Raw genomic sequence first — 23,012 nt, forward strand, 5'->3', positions numbered from 1 at the left:
TTAAATCTGATCCAAATGAGTTAGGCAATTTGAAGTTGCAAAACGGCGGTTTTTGTCGCTTGAAAGAAGGCTGTCGTGAGACCCTAAGTTGAAGAAAATGTGCCTAGAATTTATGGAGGAGTACCTTTCCTCAGGTCATATGTCTCTTCTGCTCCACATTATGTTATCCCACATCAATGTGTTCTGAGACCCCAAAGTACGTCAACCAAGTTACGTGTCGTTTTCGATGCGTCTTGTAAATCGTCAACTCAGAAGTCTCTAAATGACATTTTGATGGTCGCCAAGTGATGCTGAATGAAGCAGATAGGCAGTTTCAACATATAGTGTGGAGAAGAGACCCCTCTGAGTCCTTGTGATTATACAAGCTCAACACCGTAGCATATGTTACTGGACCAGCCTCGTTTCTGGCTATTCGTTGTTTAAAAAGGTTAAGTGAGTCTGCCAAACATTCTTTTCCTAGAGCTGCTAAAGTTATTGGATCCGACTTTTATGTCGATGATATGTTGACTGGTGCTGCATGCGTAGAGAAGTTAAAGACTGTTAAGTCTGAAGTATCTCAGGTTCTTCAAACTGCAGGTTTTGAATTGACAAAGTGGTTTTCAATCTCACCTGACGTTACCGCATCTGAGAGCACAGTTAAATCCATACCCATCTCGGACTCAGAGTAAACTAAGGCGTTAGGAATATCGTGGTTGCCTAACGAAGATGCCTTCAAGTTCCAAATCGACACTGCTGACATGGGTCTCCGAGCGACAAAACGAAACATACTATCGGTGACATCGAAGCTGTTTGACCCCCTCGGCTTATTAAGTCCTATTGTAATTAGAGGAAAGATCCTATTACAGGAACTGTGGCTAAATAAGTTTGATTGAGATGAGTCGATTCCTATTCATTTGGAAGCAGCGTGGAATATGATAAAAATGACACTGTCTAAATTAGAGGAAATATCTATTCCCCGGTTTGTGCATACCGATCCGATGTCACCGGTCCAATTACATGCCTTTGCCGACGCATCCTTAAGAGCTTATGGAGCTTGCGTCTACATTCGTAGCAAAATTGCAGAAGGTTATAAAATATCGCTGTTGAATTCAAAGTCTAAAGTAGCGCCTCTCAAGACTAAGACACTCCCAAGGCTCGCAGATCTCTGCCACAGAATCAAGCCCCTATTAAAGGTACTTATCGAACGGATTGTTTATTGGTCGGATTCTGAAGTTACGCTTCATTGGATCCGGTCTCATCCATCTTCATTATCCACATTCGTATCGAATAGAGTTGCGCAGATTCAAACAGAACCCAGCAGATATTGTATCAAGAGGTTGTGACGTCGACAAAATTATACAGTCAATATGGTTTACTGGACCTGCGTTTTTAAAAGAGGAAGATGCAAACTGGCCCCAGAATGCACTCTTTGACCTAGATGAAGAAGTCCTACTACAAGAATCGAGGAAGACTGCGGTCGGACTGAAATTTGAAATTGGTAGATGTCACCTTAAACTGCTTCGGGTATTCGTTTATATGTTCCGCTTCATAAGAAAATGTAAAGACAAAAGTATGGTATTTGAAAAAACTTTGTCGCCGACTGAATATAATGAAGCTTTTCTAAAAATTGTCGAGATATTACAGAAGCACGAGTATCATGAAGAAAGAGAAAAAGTCCGTAAAGGATCCAGAGTTGGCCCAAGTCTTCAGCGATTGAATCCATTCATCCATGAAGACAAGGGGACTTGGTGTCACTTTTCTTTGTTGCGAGTTGGGGGGCGACTAGCTAATGCTCCCATATCATACGATGCCAAGTTTCCATTGTTGTTGACAAAACGCTCCCAATTTGTGCAGAGCTATGTTCGGCATCTTCACCATTCCAATTTTCATGTTGGTCCAAGAGCCCTTGTGAGTCTCCTTCGACAGCGTATTTGGATCGTAAACGCTCAGGAGGTCTGCAGTCAGATAGTTCGATCATGCATACGCTGCTTTAAGTGTAAGCCTCGACTAACGACACAATTTATGGGAAATTTACCCGCAGATCGCCTCCGTGCTCTCCGGCCATTTGCTATATGTCCCGTTGATTTTTGTGGCCCTGTCTATACGACATTGAAAATTCGTGGTAGGTCTTCGTAAAAGTCCTACATTGCGCTCTTCGTTTGTCTTGCGTCCAAAGCGGTTGTTTCAGATTTAACCACAGATTCCTTTTTATTGGCATTTCAAAGGTTCGTTGGGCGCCGAGGATGTCCCCAAGTCGTCCAATGCGACAACGGGACGAACTTCGTCGGAGCGAGTCGCCACTTCCGGGCCCTTCGAGAGAGGATACAGGACGAAGCCGACGCGATACGCGAATTCGCATCAAAAAGCGGATGCGAATTTGTGTTCACACCACCGCGGGCTCCGCACATGGGCGGACTATGGGAGGCAGGTGTTAAAACTGCCAAGACCGTACTCCTACGGGCGGTGGGCAGGGCGCTCCTAAGTGCAGAAGAGCTGGGGACAGTCCTCGTGGGAATCGAGGCAGTGATGAACTTCCGGCCGCTCGGAACAATCAGCAGCGACCCAAGCTATGGAGAGGCGCTGACTCCCGGCACCTACTGACAGGCGGGCCGCTACTCGCCACACCAGCACTCCGGACCCCGGACCAGGAGGGTCTCAACTGCTGCGGCGGTGGCGGCCTGTCTCGTCAGTCAGGCAAATGTTACAATTCGCTATTCCTTGTGATGGCATATTAGGAATCGATTTTATAAAAAAATACAACTGCCAATTAGACTTCAAGCGATCTGAAGATTGGCTTATAATTAGACCTAATAACTTAAAATTTCCAATTTATTTTCCAATAACATACAGTGTTGGCTCAAATTTGAATTTTTTATGAAATTGCTAAAAAACTTGAAGTTTAGTGTAAGTTAGTTTAGGGCGAAGGCGAGAGCACAATAAAGTTCTCTCTCGCTTTCGGCGAAGTCGCCCCATCTTCGCCAACCTTCGTTAAGCTAGGCTCTAAGTACTTTGTCGAAATATAGAATTGACATTCGTTGAAATTGAATTGAGCCGTCGACACCTTTTTTCTTTTCGTTCGTTTTTTTCGCAAATGAATAATTTTATCCTCATGGCTAGATCGACTCGGCTAGTGATCCTGATCAAGAATATATATACTTTATAGGGTCGGAAACGCTTCCTTCTACCTGTTACATACTTTTGCACGAATACAATATACCCTTTTACTCTACGAGTAACGGGTATAATTACAGAAGCCCACACAGTCAGGTGAACGAAATACAGAAACAAGTCGGAAAATTAATCACCGACGAGATTGTTGAACCATCTGTATCTGAATATAATAGCCCATTATTAGTTTTTTTTGTTGTTTTTTTCATTTGGTTTTTTTCTTCGCGCGGAGTCTTACGACCCACTTACCCGCCCAATCGACCGAGGGGCGCAGCCGTGTATCGTACGGCAGGATTCGCGAGAAGATAGACACGAGATAAGGAAATATAGGTAAAAGTCCGAAAAAAATAATAGTAAGATTCATTTTGTGCCAATAAAGCTAGTATTAATCGGTTTAGGAGCGGCAGAGAGTCAAGATTTTAGATTATAGGAAAAAGTCTATTATAGTCAAAACATAATACTCTAAAAAGGCTCATGCATTATTAGGGGAATATAATTTCTAGTTAATCAACTTGGCACAGAAAAGTTAAGCCGACTTACCATGTCGGGGGATTCAATATCACCATGTATAAGGCTATAAATGAAGACAGTACCACTAACCATACAACATATACACTAGCCATTTCATACAACGAAAGTGGTCACAAAAGTTTCAAAGCGGCAGGCCCATGATACAATAACATAAGGTAGTCTCGTCGGCTTTCTAAACGTTCGGGTTTTGATCAGTACGTGTTCGTTTTTGGAAGGAAAAGGTTGTCTGCGGACGAATTTTTTACAGAATTAACCCTTGAGCAACATGACTTTTTGCAATGTGTGCCGCAAACAAGTCGATGGCGTAAAATTTTTAAAGGCACCGAAATGTTTGGAAAAAAGAGCGCTGTGGGAGGAATTAAGAATCTTAACAAAAGACTTAGCATTCAAAGACAAAAACAACGCCTATTTTCTAATTCCATATTATTAAAAATTAAATTATAAAAAAAAATTAAACTCGTTTTATTATGAAAGGCAACAAAAACCCCTGAAACATCTAAGGGTTAATCCACACATTCTACTGTCGCTCTGCTCGCACTTACTAAACAGTTCCCATTTCACTCGCACTCATTGTTATAATAGTAGAGGTACCAGATTTTGCCGACGAGACTACCTTATGTTATTGTATCATGGGCAGGCCCCACAGCTGGTAGCGGCAGGCCCTTTGGGTTTTTTTTCGCTCTCATTCTTATTCTCATTTTGACGCTCGCGCGCTCATTACTCGAGTTCGGTCGTGCAGTCGCAGAGACGCGCATTTTGAAGAAGGTTGGCCTGCGCTTGAATTGGGCTTTGTATGTATGCGTGTTCATGCATTCTCATACAGGGGTGCATGTGTGCGTTTATTTCAATTCGATGCGGCAAGAATATTTTGCCACTTTTCATACTTGGTACCCTAACAATATGAGCGTATTCACTATTGGGTTAATGATAAAAATAAGAATATTATATGTTATAGTTTACTTCTTGATTTAAAATAGTAATATACATTTAAGAAAATCTTTTTGAACATTTTTTGGCTGTACTTTATAGTGATTAAACAATTTGTTATTTTCCGAGATTAAAATTATACAATTAAAAATTTAAAAATTATTTAAATAAACATTTAAGATTTGTATATTGGTTCCATTTACCTTTTACAAAAATAAAAAGTATTTTTAAATTGTAAAAAAGTTTAAAAACTACTATTTAACACGGGTGTACATATATGTATATATGTATTTTTAAAACAAACATACATAAAAATACAAAGTAGATCATTAAATAACAACATTGAACAAAATTACACTGCGAACCTTAAAAAATAAATCAACCAAAGTTCATTAAACATAACATTCAAGTGTCCTAAAAAATGTAAACAAAACAAAAGCCAAACAGCCGTTCTTGTTTCTGTCCCCACCCCTAAAATTCAATCTTCGGTAGGGTATGCAGGCACCATCCGCTCGCAGAACAACAACTAGGGTTGTCGAAAATTTTAAAAATATCGTATCGGTAATATTTTTTTTATCAAAAAAAAAAAACGAAAATTGACCGCCCACAATAAAAAGACAATAAGTTTCTTTTTAACAACAATAGTATTTTATTATACATATTTTATGACCAGTATGCTGGGTTTAGGGATTTTAATAAAACCCTTTGCGTTATGTGTGCGTCAGTCATCCTGCTTCTTGAGCCGCACACAACACATTTCATGGCGGCCGCCGTTTTTTATATCCGTATAGTTCGATTTTACACTCAATTTTTTATTTCGCGCCTGAATTCTTTCAGTCGATGTCGCTTTGGAATTCAGACTGACCAAAGACAAAAATATGAAAAACAAGAAAGGAAAGCTAACTTCGGGCGGAGCCGAAGTTGATATACCCTTGCAGAATACTCTGTAAATTATATTCTCCACAATTATTCATATGATGCATTCTTCAAACTCATAAAAAATCCCAACTTCCTAACTTTAAAAACACCAAAGTTATAGCATTTCCAATCGTTCAGTTATATGGCAGCTATAAGATATATGAACTTTGGTAGGTCGGATTGTTTGGCCAAAAATAAAACCCATAGAAAATCCCAACTTCCTAACTTAACAAACACCAAAGTTATGGCATTTCAGATCAATCAGTTATATGGCGGCTATAGGATTTAATCGGCCGATCCTTATGAAATTTGGTAGGTCGGATTGATTGGCCAAATATAAAACCGATAGAAAATCCCAATTTCCTAACTTTACAAACACCAAAGTTATGGCATTTCCGATCAATCAGTTATATGGCAGCTATAAGATATAGTCGGCCGATCCCGGCCGTTCCGACATATATACTGCGTGCAAAGGAAAGAAGGCTGTGTGCAAAGTTTCAACTCGATAGCTTTAAAACTGAGAGACTAGTTTGCGTAGAAACAGACAGACGGACAGACGGACAGACAGACGGACAGACAGACGGACAGACGGACAGACGGACATGGCTATATCAACTCAGGAGGTGATCCTGATCAAGAATATATATACTTTATAGGGTCGGAGATGTCTCCTTCACTGCGTTGCACACTTTTGACCAAAATTATAATACCCTCTGCAAGGGTATAAATATCAAAAAAATATCGGAATTCCGATATTTGGGCAAATTAAAAATCACTATATAAATATATCATTTTTAGGAAAAAATATAGATATATTAATATTTTGATATATTATCAACAACCCTAACAACAACCAAAGCTGATTTGGTTTGAAGTTTTCTAATCACTAAGCTCAGACACCGACTGCGTTGTGCCCTGTTCCTATCTCATTAGATTGATTTATATTATTTGGAATACATACATATATGCAAAACATTTTTCTGCTACCACTGATTTGAATTTGAAAACCAAAATGAAATATATGCGGAAATATTAAAAAATATACTATAACATATAATATTCTTATTTTTATCATTAACCCAATAGTGAATTCGCTCATATTGTTAGGGTACCAAGTCTGAAAAGTAGCAAAAGAGAAAATATTCTTGCAGCATCGAAATGAAATGAAATCGCACACATGCACCCCTGTATGAGAATGCATGAACACGCTTACATACAAAGACCAATTCAAGCGCAGGGCAACCTTTTTCGAAAAAGCGCGTCTCTGCGACTGAACGACCGAACTCGAGTAATGAGCGCGCGAGCGTCAAAATAAGTAATAACAAGAGAGAACGTTATAGTCGGGTGCCCCGACTATCAGATACCCGTTACTCAGGTAAAGGGAGTGCGAGGGAGATGGAGATAGAAACTTTGATCACGCATAACTTTTTAACGAATGGTCCGATTTGAAACATTTCTTCTACATTTCGATAGGTATTGATAAACACAATAAAACTGCATTTTTACTTTTCCGAAATATTTAAATTTTTAAAATCGTATATCAGCGATTGTGGGCGTTAAAGGGGGCGTGGCACCTTTTTGAAACAAACTTGCGCTGCGTAGGAACTCCTAGAATCTGCATGCAAAATGCCAATCTTCTAGCTTTTATAGTTTCCGAGATCTCAGCGTTCATACGGACGGACAGACAGACGGACATGGCTATATCGACTCGGCTAGTGACCCTGATCAAGAATATATATACTTTATAGGGTCGGAAACGCTTCCTTCTAGCTGTTACATACTTTTGCACGAATACAATATACCCTTTTACTCTACGAGTAACGGGTATAATACCAGCTGTGGGGCCGGCCGCATTGAAACCTTTGTGACCATTTTCGTTGTATGAAATGACCAGTCTATATGTTGTTTGGTTAGTGACAGTACCAAAAATCGTTCTACGGTTGGCTATGGAGGGTAAATTTATCAACAGAAGAGTCTACTAGAATAAGAAGGTAAGTTAAAATTTGCATCCCAGCTTAGGCGCCGTAACGCGAAAAAAAAGAAAGTTTTTTTTGACTCATACTGATACGACCATTTCGTGTTCCGTATTGCGGACTCCAGACAGGAGACCCATACTCCAGAATCGGACGGACTAACGAAATAAATAAAGTTTTATTTAAATAAGGATCATCGAATTCTTTTGACCAGCTTTTAATAAATCCAAGCACTCCTCTGGCTTTATTAACCATGGACGAAATGTGGTTTGAAAATTATAGTTTAGGGTCCAAGATCGTTTACAAGAGTTATTCTGACCGAAGAGCTGCCACTTAATGTGTAAGTCGCGTATATCGGATTGGCCCGATAAAAAGTCATAAGATTGCACTTGGATGCGTTTAAATTTAGTAAATTATCTCGGCACCAGTTTTGAAAATAATCTAGATCTGATTGTAAGTCTAAATGGCAGGAAATGTCCTTATACTGCAGGCACAACTTAACATCATCTGCGTACATAACTACGTTTTTGAACAAGAAGTAAGTGATTTACAGAGTCAAATGCTTTACTAAAGTCAATGTAAATGACTACTGTTTGAAAACTACTATTGAAGCCTTTTATCACAAATGTAGTTCCTAAAAAACCATCTCCAGGTTCAGAACAATAGAAATGGCGATTAGTGATTGACTATCGTCAAATTAATAAAAAATTACTGTCCGATAAATTTCCACTTTCAAGAATTGATGATATTTTGGATCCACTGGGACGACCAAAATATTTGTCATGCCTTGACTTAATATCAGGATTTAATCAAAGTGAACTCGAAAAAAGTTCAAGAGATATAACGTCATTTTCAACGAGCAATGGCTCGAATCGCTTCACGCGATTACCTTTCGGATGAGAAATAGCGCCTAATTCATTTCAGAGAATGATTCTCTGGATTAGAACCTTCACAAGCATTCCTTTATATGGATGATTTAATAGTTATAGGTTGTTCGGAAAAACATATGCTTAAAAACTTAACTGATGTTTTTGAGAAATGTAGGAAATACAACCTTTAGTTACATCCAGAAAAATTTTCATTTTTTATGCATGAGGTGACTTTTCTTGGTCATAAATGCACAGATAAAGGAATACTTCCAGACGACAAGAAATATGACGCCATTATGAATAATCCTGCGCCGCACAAAGCGGACAGCGCTAGACGTTTCGTAGCATTTTTTAATTATTATAGGCGTTTCACAAAAAATTTCGCCGAATATTCACGGCACATAACAAGATTATGTAAAAAGAATGTTCTTTTTGAATGGACAGATGAATGCCAAAACTCATTTCAATATTTAAAAACAAAACTCATGGAACCGTGTATATAATTACTGATGCAAGTAAGCAAGCGTGTGGAGCGGTTTTACCTCAAAACCATAACGGGCATATGCATCAAGAGCTTTCACTAAGGGAGAAAGTAATAAGTGTACAACTGAGCAGGAACTAGCTGCAATTCACTGGGGAATATTACATTTTCGACCATATATTTATGGAAATCACTTTACAATCATAACAGATCACAGACCATTAATATATATATTTTCAATGATCAATCCGTACGAGCCTAGAATTAGAAGAGTATGATTTCACAGTTGAATACCTAAAGGGAAAAGACAACTATGTGGCTGATGCGTTATCAAGGATAACCATTAAAGATCTTCAAAACATTACTGGAAATATAATGAAAGTCACTACTAGATATCAAAATAGACAGAAAATCCGCACGGAAACCAAAGAAATGGAATTGCCAACGCAATCTATAGAGAAAGCTTTTACGCCCAACGTATATGAAGTCATAAACAATGACGAAGTACGCAAAGTAGTGACCTTGTATGTAAAAAATATGCTATGTTTATTTAAACATGGTAGAAAAATTACTGCAAGATATGATGTTAGCGACTTATATACCAATGGAATCCTAGACTTAGGTCAATTTTTCCAAAGGGAGGAAATGCATGCCGGTATAAACAAATCAGCCAATTCAAAATGGCACCGTGGGAAAATATCTTTGAACATGTTTCAATTTAAACAAATGGAAAATGTCAGAAATGCCAAAAAGCTAAAATAACTAAGCACAATAAGACTCCATTAATAATAACTGATACGCCTAAAATTCTTTAGACAGAGTGATAGTGGTACTATTGGTCCAATACCAAAATCAGAAACTGGCAATGAGTATGCAGTCACTCTTATATGTGACCTAACTAAATATTTAGTTGCTATACCAGTTCCAAATAACAACGCGAACACCGTCGCTAAAGCAATTTTTGAATCATTTATTCTGAAGTACGGTCCAATGAAGACGTTCATTACGGACATGGGTACAGAATATAAGAATTTAATTATAAATGATTTGTGCAAATGCCTAAAAATTGAAAACCACCAGACAGTCGGAACAATAGAACGAAGTCATAGAACTTTCAATGAATACATACGCTCATATATATCGGTTGATAAAACTGATTGGGACGTAGGCTTCAATGTTTCGTTTTTTGTTTCAACACGACACCTTCAATGGCACATAATTATTGTCCATACGAGCTAGTATTTATTTATAATTTACCAAAACAATTTAGTAGTATAGAAAACATAGAACCCATATATAATATAGATGACTATGCTAAGAAAAGTAAATAAAGACTAGAAGTAGCATACAAAAGGCCTAGAATAATGATAGAAGAAAATAAGAAAAATAATTAGATACTATATGATACTATATACTAAGTCCTCTTAAGAAATGAAACAGGTCATAAGTTAGATTATCAATATACTGGTCCGTATAAAGCAACGGAAATAGGAGAAAGAAATAACATTATAACAATAAACAAACAGGTCATAAGGATAGATTAAAAATGTTTATTTCATAATTGTATTTAGCATGGCCATGCTTAGAAATACTTTTTCTTTACATACGCATATTATTCCCAATTCCATTTCCATTCTAACAAAATGGAAACAAAAAAAATAAATTAAAAAAAAAAATTTCTTTGTTAATTAAAAATTATTCTTTTTAGTAAAATATACTAATAAAATAACTTCATAATATTACGTTATTTTTCAAAAGGAGGGAGATGTAGTACGCATATATGGAATATCTACTGTACCAAGAGTACTTAAAGTAAATACACTGTAACACTTTGTTGCAGTGTTTGCATAACCAGAAGCCCAATCAAAAAGCTATGCGGCCGAAACATGAGTCAATCGGTGCGCTCACAGAAAGTGCAAGTGTCAGCATTCTGTTACACGCGCAGGCCGCTTAACCGAACTCAAGTACATGCATATACCCTCGCGCTCCAGCTTAAGAGATCATAATTAAATACACATAAAATATATAATATACATAGCCGTCTTTCTGCTGTCCAACTGTAGGCAGCGCAGCTACGTAACTTAGGCTTACTTAGAAGCTAAGGAAAAATGTATGGCCAGAAACAACTGGACGTTGGTAGCGGCACCCTTGCTGCTAAAAATAAATAAACCACATAGAATATTGTGTCTGTGTATGTCTTTCAGGGTGCAAAATATCTAGAAAGACAAGGTTGTTAAACAATTGTGATGGCTACTGAACAGTTGTGCGTATGTACATGTGTAAGTTAACAAGTCAACATAAACCAGCAAAAGTCAATGGACCAGCCGCTGAATTTTGTTGTTATTTAGCTTCGGCCGAAACTGCTGATCCAGCATTTAGCCCGGATGCTCGTGCACAGACGGCAAGCACTGCATATTTGCGTGGCCGCTGTGAGTCTTTTGTTAGCTTTAAGTTTCTTTTCAATTCAGTTTATATCAAAGCCTTGAATAAAGAGCACCAGCTCTGATAATATTTAACTCCGGCTACCGCCGTTAAAGATCTTATTATTTCACACTGACTGAGTCTCTAGGCCAGCAGGTAAAGAAGGGCAGTCACCCTTTCACCCTATTCTTCCTTATTTATCGACGGATGACAACAGCCAACCGGCTACCTTCACGGAGACGGCTGCGAGGGAACCTCTACGGAGTAAAATACTAATTGGCGCCCAGCTCGCGGAAAACCCACCCGCATAAATTCGGACCTAAGAGGGAAACTAGGATAGAAAACCATTTCACAAAAAATGTAAGTGGACTCCTCCGGCTATTTAACTTTTAGTCTGCAAAAATTCCCAGTCTTTTACGTGTCCCAAGTTTTTATCTGCAAATATTTTATGCGACAAATACGAAAAATATTAATCGCCGTGTTTAAAAAATAAAAAGTAATAAATAAAAAATACACTGCAAGTATAACGTACTAACCAACAAATAGAAAATCAAACACAATTAGTGGAAATCAGCCTTTTAACTTTGAATTTGATTTATTGTGGTTGTTTTTTTTTCTGTGTCTTTCTGATCGGGCCACGCAGTAATACGAAACGGCCGCCTGACTTTGTCTTTGTTTTTGCTGCATTCTTTTCTTTTGGGAACTGCTTATGCAAACGGTTAGTTGTAAGAGTGCTCTCAGTCGCTCTCATGAATGACGCCTTCCGTCAGTATAGGAACAAAAAAGTTTTTTCTAGCGACTCCGAGTCCGGGAGCGAAGAGAGCGGTCACAGTCACAGCCTTACAGTAAAACGCAAGCCCCTCTACCCCCCAGTACAAATGGATCCCGACCAGCTTAGGGGCTTGATTGACGCTGCCGTCGGCAGAGCGCTGGCAGAGCAGGCCGCGCAAAATCACCAAAGAGAGCTGGAGCTGCGGCAGACGATCGAGCTGCTCGCTGCTCAAGTGGCTGAAGTTAGGGTACAACCAAAACCAGCCCAAACCTTAGAAATTACAACATATGAAGCTATAGAGATTAATGACAATGTTCGATGTGACGAGCCATTGGATGCCTTGATTTCACGTACAGTGACAAACGACCGATGCACGTCATCGAACAGGAGTTAGGAACTTTAAGGCAAGGGGGCCTAATTCTGCTAAACTATTATGACGAAGTAGAGAAAAAACTCACTTTGTTAACAAATAAGGTGCATATGTCACATGATTCGGGTATGGCAAAAGTTCTGTGTGACAAATTCAGGGAAGACGCTCTGAGAGTATTCATATCAGGACTTAGGCGAAATCTCACAGACGTGCTCTTTGCGGCAAAACCTAAAGATTTGCCGACGGCCCTGGCCCTAGCACAGGAGGTTGAGTCCAACCATGAAAGGTACACCTTCGCGGCAACCTTTGCAAAAAGCCAAGAAGATCGCAAAATAGGCGAAAAAACACAAAATCGGCAACAGGTAAAAAACCATCAGCTGGCGGACTCTCAAATAGATGGCGGCAAAAACCCGCACTTTTCTAGACAGACTAGGGCGCAAATCCATTCCGATCAGCGCAATAATAACTTCCAAAACAGAAGTTACAGTTCAGAACCTATGGACATTGATCCTTCACTTTCAAAAATAATTCCACCCGTTCAAACGCAAGCATACCAAAATCGGAGACCTGCCACGTCCGACCGAACCAAAGCAAAGCAACAGCAAAGGGTAAATCACGTCACCCAGGGTGTAGGAAATGAACCAGGGTCATACGCCAGCACAGCTTCCAAGGCGGCGGAGAAAATCGATGATGACATCATCACAGATTATGACTCTGATGTCATTAATTTTTTAGGGGAAGATCCCTGTTGCCCGTCATCAGACGAAGAGTAGCGGGGACCGATATGAGGTTTCTTATCGACACGGGCGCGTCAAAAAATTTCATCCGACCTCACAAAGGGTTGAAAGGCGTTCGCCCCGTAGAATCCCCATTCCCAATACATTCAATCCATGGCACTACCAATGCTATGAAGAAATGCTTCGTATCAATGTTTAATTTAAAGGCTACGTTCTTTATACTACCCGACTTGTCTTCCTTCGACGGAATAATCGGCCTTGACCTGTTAAAACATGCAGGGGCATCACTCTGCCTATCCTCCGGTCACCTAAAATGGGGCACCGAGGTAGAGCAGATCGATTTCCACAAGTGCACTGACGTCAATTTCACCAGCGTGGATTGTTCAGATGCACCGCCTTTGGCAAAGAATACGTTTTTAGAGATGCTAAGGACCCGGAGAAAGGCCTTTGCAGACCCTAACGAGGCTTTACCTTACAACACTTCGGTGGTAGCTACCATCAGAACAGTTAACAAGGAGCCCATATACGCAAAATTGTACCCGTACCCCATGGGAGCAGCGGATTTTGTCAACAACGAAATTCAGGATCTGCTATGAAATGGAATAATTCAAAAGTCGGCATCCCCCTACAACAACCCAATATGGGTGGTAGACAAAAAACAGATCGACGAAAGCGGAAATAAGAAAATGCGGCTAGTCATCGACTTTCGCAAATTAAATGAAAGGACCGTGTCCGATAAGTACCCCATGCCAAATATTTTAATGATATTGGGGAATCTCGGCAAAGCGAGGTATTTCTCAACGCTGGACCTTAAGTCTGGCTATCACCAGATTACGCTCGCGGAACGAGACAGAGAAAAAACCTCGTTCTCAGTAAATGGGGGTAAATATGAGTTTCATAGGACCATAGATGACATCCTACGAGAGCAAATAGGTAAATTTTGCTATGTTTACGTTGACGACGTAATAATTTTCTCGGAGGACGAAAACTCTCACGTTAAACACGTAGATTGGGTTCTAAAGAGCCTGTACGAGGCAAACATGAGAGTGTCGGTAGAAAAGTCGAGCTTTTTTAAGAAAAGTGTCAGCTTTCTTGGGTTTATAGTCACTTGTAATGGTGCTACCACTGACCCAGAGAAAGTAAAGGCCATCAAGGAATTTCCGGAGCCCAAGAATGTATTCGAGGTACGGTCATTTCTGGGCCTGGCTAGCTACTACCGATGCTTTATTAGGGATTTTGCGGCAATAGCAAGACCTATCTCGGAAATCTTAAAAGGGGAAAACGGAACAGTTAGTAGACACAGGTCACGAAACATTCCGGTACAGTTCTCTGAAGCGCAAAAACAAGCGTTTCAGAAGCTTCGAAATATCTTGGCGTCTGACGATGTCATGCTGAGATACCCCGATTATAAAAAGGCATTCGATCTAACGACAGATGCCTCGGCCTATGGCATTGGTGGAGTGCTGTCCCAAGAGGGACGTCCGATTACAATGATCTCAAGGACATTGAAGGACAGAGAGGTTAACTATGCTACCAACAAAAGGGAGCTATTAGCCATAATTTGGGCACTGGCCAAACTAAGGCATTATTTATACGCGGTCAAAGATATAAACATCTTCACCGACCATCAGCCATTAACCTTTGCAGTATCGGAATCCAATCCGAATGCAAAGATTAAAAGATGGAAAGCGCGCATTGACGAATCCGGAGCGCGAATATTTTACAAACCCGGTAAGGAAAATCTAGTTGCCCACGCACTCTCGCGACAACAACTTAATGTCATGGAGGAGCAAGAAGCTGAATCGTGCGCGGCCACTATACACAGCGAACTCTCCCTGTCACACACAATCGAGACGACGGAAAAGTCATTGCTTCCAAAACCAAATAATTTTGGAGGAGGCACGCTTCCCGTCAAAACGCAGCTTCGTCCTTTTTGGTAACAAGAGACGGCATGCGATTAATTTTTCCTGCATAGAGAGTTTACTTGATGAGCTCGCAGATGTAATCGTTCCTAAATCGTAAACGCTATCTATTGCGACTTGCACACGTTGGCAATGGTACAGGACGAACTGGTTCGGCAGTTTCCGGCCACAACATTTTGGCATTGCAAAAATCGTGTAACAGACATTTTTGCAGTCAGCGAAAGACGGGAAATCCTCACCGTCGAACACAACAGGGCCCACAGGTCATCCCAGGAAAATGTAAAGCAGGTACTCTCCGAGTACTACTTTCCAAAAATGGCCAAATTAGCTACCGAAATCGTAGCGAATTGCAGGACTTGCGAGAGAGCCAAGTACGACAGGCACCCAAAGAAACAGGAGCTCGGCGAGACACCGATCTCATGTAGGAGAAATGTTACATATTGACATTTTCTCTACAGATAAAAAATACTTCCTTACTTGCATCGACAAGTTTTCGAAGTTTGTCGTCGTGCAACATGTCCACTCAAGGACAATTGAAGACCTCAAACCGGCTCTACTACAAATTATGAATTTCTTCCCAAGAGCTAGGGTAGTCTACTGTGATAATGAACCATCATTAAATTCACACACTATCTCAGCCATGCTCGACAGCCATTTTGGCGTTAGCATTGCAAATGCTAAAAATGCTGCCCCTCCACAGCGTCTCAAACGGGCAAGTAGAGCGCTTTCATAGTACCCTTGTGGAACTTGCGCGATGCCTGAAAATCGACAAGGGAATGACGGACACTGTAGAGATAATTTTATTGGCCACCGCCAAATACAATAAGTCGATACACTCGGTTGTTAACAAACGACCAGCCGACATTGTGCAAACACACCCAGACGACCCGCAGATGGAAGTCCAAAATAAAATAATACAAGCCCAAAACACTCTCAGGACTAGGGAAAATGCCTCCCGGCAAAACAGAGTATTCGAGGTCGGCGAAAAAGTCTTGGTCAAAACAAACCGAAGACTTGGCAATAAACTCACACCGCTGTGTGAGGAGAAAGCCGTTGAAGCGGACCTGGGGACCACGGTCCTCATTAAGGGGAGGGTGGTCCACAAAGATAACATAAAATAGGATTGATTTTTTACATCTTTAGCCACTTGGCAACCGTTTACTTATTTTTTTTTGTTAAGTTAGAATAACATTCCTGGAAAAAATTATTACATCAAGGATCATTCCACAGGTGCGGACTTATCATCCTACTATCCCTGTCTATGGTGTCGGCACACATCGTCGACTATTCGCGAGCTAAATACATTCCCTTTACCTTTTGGAATACTCACGAATACTAGACGAAACAACATACATGTGTGACAAGTTTCCCCAATCGCACATGAGAAAGTTGCTGGAAGTAGATACCGCGCATATGCGAGACCTACTGGAATCGCTAGGCGTGCACCATAGGGTCGCCAGGAGCTTAGATTTTTTGGGATCAATCTTAAAGGTAGTAGCAGGAACATCGGATGCCGGTAATATGGAGAAGACAAGATTTACGGAAATGCAGCTAATAAACGCAAACAACAGACAGGTGGAAATTAACACTAAAGTTCAAAGTAAAATCAATCAATTGACCGCCACAGCAAATCAAATCCTCACGGTTACAAAAAATAAACAAATTGACACAGGCCATTTATACGAAACCCTCCTTGCTAGAAATAGAATGCTAATGATGGAACTACAAAACCTTATGCTTGCAATTACATTAGCTTAAATTAATATTGTCAGCCCAAATATATTTGACCACGCAGACCTAAAGTCAATTTGGCTTGAGGAACCCACTAATACCCCTATAAGGGATCTTTTGTCCTTAGCGTCCGTTAAAATATTACAATCTGCCAATTCCTTGCATTTCATAGTTAAGTTTCCAAAGGTAAAGTTCGCCTGTAAGAAAGTCACAATATTACCCGTCACTCACCATAATATCATGCTGTGGATACCGAACAATGTTGTGGCAACATGTGGTGGAGAAGTCCACACCGTTAAGGATTGTACCGTGTCGCCAGGAGGTACTCACCTTGTCGCATTTGAAGATTGCGTCTCCATCAACGAAACCCTCTACGTAAATCATGACAAGATCCAAAGAAGAACTCAAGGAGTTGCAAGCTCACCATTGCTTAACATTACCATCAATCACGACGTATTGAGCCTCCCTTACCTTCATCGATTAAACGAACGTAATGTGGAGCTCATTCGAGAGTTCGACAAGGATATTGGGACCAATCTAAAATATCGCGCAATGCTCATAGTAGGAATTCTATGTTGTGCGATGATTGCCATTGTCATGATCTATCTCCATTTCTTCAAGGCAAGAAGATCTGCGGCATAGCTGAAGGAAGTCATCACCGAGATAGCGGCGGCCGAGGGCGGCCTTAATTCAAAGGGGGGAGTAGTTAACAAGTCAACATAAACCAGCAAAACTCAATGGACCAGCCGCTGACTTTTGTTGTTATTTAGCTTCGGCCGAAACTGCTGATCCAGCATTTAGCCCGGATGCTCGTGCACAGACGGCAAGCACTGCATATTTGCTAATTTGTACTTGTTTACTTGGTGGGATCAAACCCAATATCCTAGAGAGCAGATGGCTGTGGGTATTTTGTAGAGATTTCATACCATTAATTAAATGGCCTTACAACCTCAGTCATGAATACAGCTGCAGCTTAAAGTAGCTACAATTAATGAATTCTACCATTTTATGGGTATTTCCGCAAGCAATGGATTTCACAAAGGCGTACAGTGTATTTGTTCTAAAAAACTGGTCCTGTATACGCACAGCAAGGATATCGGAATTTCGTTATCCTATATGATTTTTAAATAGTAACTGTCTTGATGGGAGAGTGGGAGAGAAAGAGCCTCTCCTAGAAATATTTAAGTATTTAAACTAGATAGGAAATTTGTTGATTTGGACAAAATAATTATACCCCTTACTCGTAGAGTAAAAGGGTATATTGTATTCGTGCAAAAGTATGTAACAGCTAGAAGGAAGCGTTTCCGACCCTATAAAGTATATATATTCTTGATCAGGGTCACTAGCCGAGTCGATATAGCCATGTCCGTCTGTCCGTCTGTCTGTCTGTCCGTATGAACGCTGAGATCTCGGAAACTATAAAAGCTAGAAGATTGGCATTTTGCATGCAGATTCTAGGAGTTCCTACGCAGCGCAAGTTTGTTTCAAAAAGGTGCCACGCCCCCTTTAACGCCCACAATCGCTGATATACGATTTTAAGAATTTAAATATTTCGGAAAAGTAAAAATGCAGTTTTATTGTGTTTATCAATACCTATCGAAATGTAGAAGAAATTTTTCAAATCCGACCATTCGTTAAAAAGTTATGCGTGATCAAAGTTTCTATCTCCATCTCCCTCGCACTCCCTTTACCTGAGTAACGGGTATCTGATAGTCGGGGCACCCGACTATAGCGTTCTCTCTTGTTTTAGAATATAAAATTGTATATAATTAATTTCTGGCTCGCATACTTTAAATTATAAATTGAAGAGTTCAACTTAATAAAAATTATTTGATTTGTGTTAAATAATTTTAGTAATTATGAAGAAAGGAAGTAAACTTCTGCAAGCCGAAGTTGTTACAAAACGACTGTATTTCGATTTCTATGCCTATATTAAAAAAAAACAAGAAAGAAAAAGCTAACTTCGGGCGGAGCCGAAGTTGATATACTCTTACAAAATATTCTGTAAATTATATTCTCCAAAATCGGATCGGTTGGCCAAAAATAAAACCCATAAAAAATCCCAACTTCCTAGCCTTACAAACACCAAAGTTATGGCATTTCCAATCGTTCAGTTATATGCCAGCTATAGGATATAGTCGGCCGATCCTTATGAAATTTGGTAGGTCGAATTGATTGGCCAAAAATAAATCCCATAGAAAATCCCAACTTCGTAACTTTACAAAGTTATGGCATTTCCGATCAATCAGTTGTATGGCAGCTATAGGATATAGTCGGCCGATCCCGGCCCTTCCGACTTATATACTGCGTGCAAAGAAACGAAGGGTGTGTGCAAAGTTTCAATTCGATATCTTTGAAACTGAGAGAATAGTTCGCGTAGAAACAGACAGACGGACAGACAGACAGACAGACAGACGGAAGGACAGACGGACAGACAGACGGACAGACAGACGGACAGACAAACGGACAGACAGACGGACAGACAGACGGACAGACGGACAGACAGAGGGACAGAGGGACAGACGGACATGCTTATATCAACTCAGGACGCGATCCTAATCAAGAATATGTATAGGGTATAACAAAGAAGCTATGTCGATTTTGCGCTGCTTTTTGGCATCGTTTCTATGGCAGCTATATTATATTGTTGTCCTGGTAATGCTGATCAAGATTATATATACTATATAGGGTCGGAAATGTCTCCTTCTCTGCGTTGCAAATTTTTAATTATATTACCCTTTGCAAGGGTAAACAAATTTACAGTTGCAAAAAAAATATCACCACTACATCCCTTTGCTTTTATTGTGATAAAAATTCAGTTTGCAGTTTTTGTTTTTAAAAGAATTTTTTTTAAGGGTTAGTATTTTTCTAATCCAAAACATAGTTTCCGTTTTTATTAACCCGACTAGATATTTTTTTTTTATTTTTTTGGTAAAATAACCCGAAAAATACCGAACAAAAAACAGCACCACTTACAACTTCCTTCTCCTATATTTTGCCGAACAGCCTTAATAGAAAGTACCTGCTGATAAGATAGGACTATTTTTTAACTATTTCGTTAAATAAAAATTAAAAAGAATATTAAAATGGGACGTGGAAAACACTGCACTGAGGAAAAGCGTAATATTATTAAACAATTGATTTTTTAAACAAATTCATACAAAAAAATTGGACGATTGGTAGGATGTTCCAATAATATATTAGGAACGCCTAAAAAACCATCTCCAGGTTCAGAACAATAGAAATGGCGATTAGTGATTGACTATCGGCAAATTAATAAAAAACAAGAGAGAACGCTATAGTCGGGTGCCCCGACTATCAGATACCCGTTACTCAGGTAAAGGGAGTGCGAGGGAGATGGAGATAGAAACTTTTATCACGCATAACTTTTTAAGGAATGGTCCAATTTGAAAAATTTCTTCTACATTTCGATAGGTATTGATAAACACAAAAAAACTGCATTTTTACTTTTCCGAAATATTTAAATTTCGAATATAATTTTAAAATCGTATATAAGCGATTGTGGGCGTTAAAAGGGGCATGGCACCTTTTTGAAACAAACTTGCGCTACGTAGGAACTCCTAGAATCTGCATGCAAAATGCCAATCTTCTAGCTTTTATAGTTTCCGAGATCTCAGCGCTCATACGGACAGACAGACAGACGGACAGACAGACGGACAGACAGACGGACAGACGGACATGGCTAGATCGACTCGGCTAGTGATCCTGATCAAGAATATATATACTTTATAGGGTCGGAAACGCTTCCTTCTAGCTGTTACATACTTTTGCACGAATACAATATACCCTTTTACTCTACGAGTAACGGGTATAATTACTGTCCGATAAAGCGCCGTAAAGCGAAAAAAATAAAGTTTTTTGTACTGATTCAATACGACTATTTCGTGTTCCGTATTGTGGACTCCAGACAGGAGACCCATACTCCAGAAGCGGACGGACTAACGAAATAAATAAAGTTTTATTTAAATAAGGATCATCGAATTCTTTTGACCAGCTTTTAATAAATGCAAGCACTCCTCTGGCTTTATTAACCATGGACGAAATGTCGTTTTAAAATTATAGTTTAGGGTCCAAGAGAACCCCAAGATCGTTTACAAGAGTTATTCTGACCGAAGAGCTGCCACTTAATGTGTAAGTCGCGTATATCGGATTGGCCCGATAAAAAGTCATAGGATTGCACTTGGATGCGTTTAAATTTAGTAAATTATCTCGGCACCAGTTTTGAAAATAATCTAGATCTGATACTGCAGGCACAACTTAACATCATCTGCGTACATAACTACGTTTTTGAACAAGAAGTAAGTGATTTACAGAGTCAAATGCTTTACTAAAGTCAATGTAAATGACGTCTGTTTGAAAACTACTATTGAAGCCTTTTATCACAAATGTAGTTCCTAAAAAACCATCTCCAGGTTCAGAACAATAGAAATGGCGATTAGTGATTGACTATCGTCAAATTAATAAAAAATTACTGTCCGATAAATTTCCACTTTCAAGAATTGATGATATTTTGGATCCACTGGGACGACCAAAATATTTGTCATGCCTTGACTTAATATCAGGATTTAATCAAATTGAACTCGAAAAAAGTTCAAGAGATATAACGTCATTTTCAACGAGCAATGGCTCGAATCGCTTCACGCGATTACCTTTCGGATTAGAAATAGCGCCTAATTCATTTCAGAGAATGTTTCTCTGGATTAGAACCTTCACAAGCATTCCTTTATATGGATGATTTAATAGTTATAGGTTGTTCGGAAAAACATATGCTTAAAAACTTAACTGATGTTTTTGAGAAATGTAGGAAATACAACCTTTAGTTACATCCAGAAAAATTTTCATTTTTTATGCATAAGGTGACTTTTCCTGGTCATAAATGCACAGATAAAGGAATACTTCCAGACGACATTTTGCAATTATTATAGGCGTTTCATAAAAAATTTCGCCGAATATTCACGGCAAATAACAAGATTATGTAAAAAGAATGTTCTTTTTGAATGGACAGATGAATGCCAAAACGCATTTCAATATTTAAAAACAAAACTCATGGAACCGTGTATATAATTACTGATGCAAGTAAGCAAGCGTGTGGAGCGGTTTTACCTCAAAACCATAACGGGCTCCAACTTCCCATTGCATATGCATCAAGAGCTTTCACTAAGGGAGAAAGTAATAAGTGTACAACTGAGCAGGAACTAGCCGCAATTCACTGGGGAATATTACATTTTCGACCATATATTTATGAAAATCACTTTACAATCATAACAGATCACAGACCATTAATATATATATTTTCAATGATCAATCCGTACGAGCCTAGAATTAGAAGAGTATGATTTCACAGTTGAATACCTAAAGGGAAAAGACAACTATGTGGCTGATGCGTTATCAAGGATAACCATTAAAGATCTACAAAACATTACTGGAAATATAATGAAAGTCACTACTAGATATCAAAATAGACAGAAAATCCGCACGGAAACCAAAGAAATGGAATTTCCAACGCAGTCTATAGAGAAAGCTTTTACGCCCAACGTATATGAAGTAATAAACAATGACGAAGTACGCAAAGTAGTGACCTTGTATGTAAAAAATATGCTTTGTTTATTTAAACATGGTAGAAAAATTACTGCAAGATATGATGTTAGCGACTTATATACCAATGGAATCCTAGACTTAGGTAAATTTTTCCAAAGGGAGGAAATGCATGCCGGTATAAACAAATCAGCCAATTCAAAATGGCACCGTGGGAAAATATCTTTGAACATGTTTCAATTTAAACAAATGGAAAATGTCAGAAATGCCAAAAAGCTAAAATAACTAAGCACAATAAGACTCCATTAATAATAACTGATACGCCTAAAATTCTTTAGACAGAGTGATAGTGGTACTATTGGTCCAATACCAAAATCAGAAACTGGCAATGAGTATGCAGTCACTCTTATATGTGACCTAACTAAATATTTAGTTGCTATACCAGTTCCAAATAACAACGCGAACACCGTCGCTAAAGCAATTTTTGAATCATTTATTCTGAAGTACGGTCCAATGAAGACGTTCATTACGGACATGGGTACAGAATATAAGAATTTAATTATAAATGATTTGTGCAAATGCCTAAAAATTGAAAACCACCAGACAGTCGGAACAATAGAACGAAGTCATAGAACTTTCAATGAATACATACGCTCA

General features: G+C 39.2%; 1 protein-coding gene across 1 annotated transcript; it reads left to right on the forward strand.

The window, feature by feature from the left end:
• The first annotated feature begins 1,417 nt into the window (after nucleotides 1–1,417).
• Nucleotides 1,418–2,580, forward strand: LOC123037099. The gene is made up of 2 exons (XM_044456593.1): nucleotides 1,418–1,455; nucleotides 2,205–2,580. Exons 1-2 carry the CDS (start codon nucleotides 1,418–1,420, stop codon nucleotides 2,578–2,580), a joined length of 414 nt encoding a protein of 137 aa, XP_044312528.1.
• The last annotated feature ends 20,432 nt before the right edge of the window (nucleotides 2,581–23,012 follow it).

This window comes from Drosophila rhopaloa, unplaced genomic scaffold (genome assembly GCF_018152115.1).
Source record: "Drosophila rhopaloa isolate 14029-0021.01 unplaced genomic scaffold, ASM1815211v1 contig_133, whole genome shotgun sequence".
In the NCBI taxonomy this organism is placed as follows: Eukaryota; Metazoa; Arthropoda; class Insecta; order Diptera; family Drosophilidae; genus Drosophila; species Drosophila rhopaloa.

Coding starts and splice junctions, on each gene's coding strand:
- LOC123037099 (XM_044456593.1), top strand. CDS start 1,418: ATGAAGAAGTCCTACTACAAGAATCGAGGAAGACTGCG. Junction 1,456..2,204: donor AAGAATCGAGGAAGACTGCG/GTCGGACTGAAA, acceptor GGCATTTCAAAG/GTTCGTTGGGCGCCGAGGAT.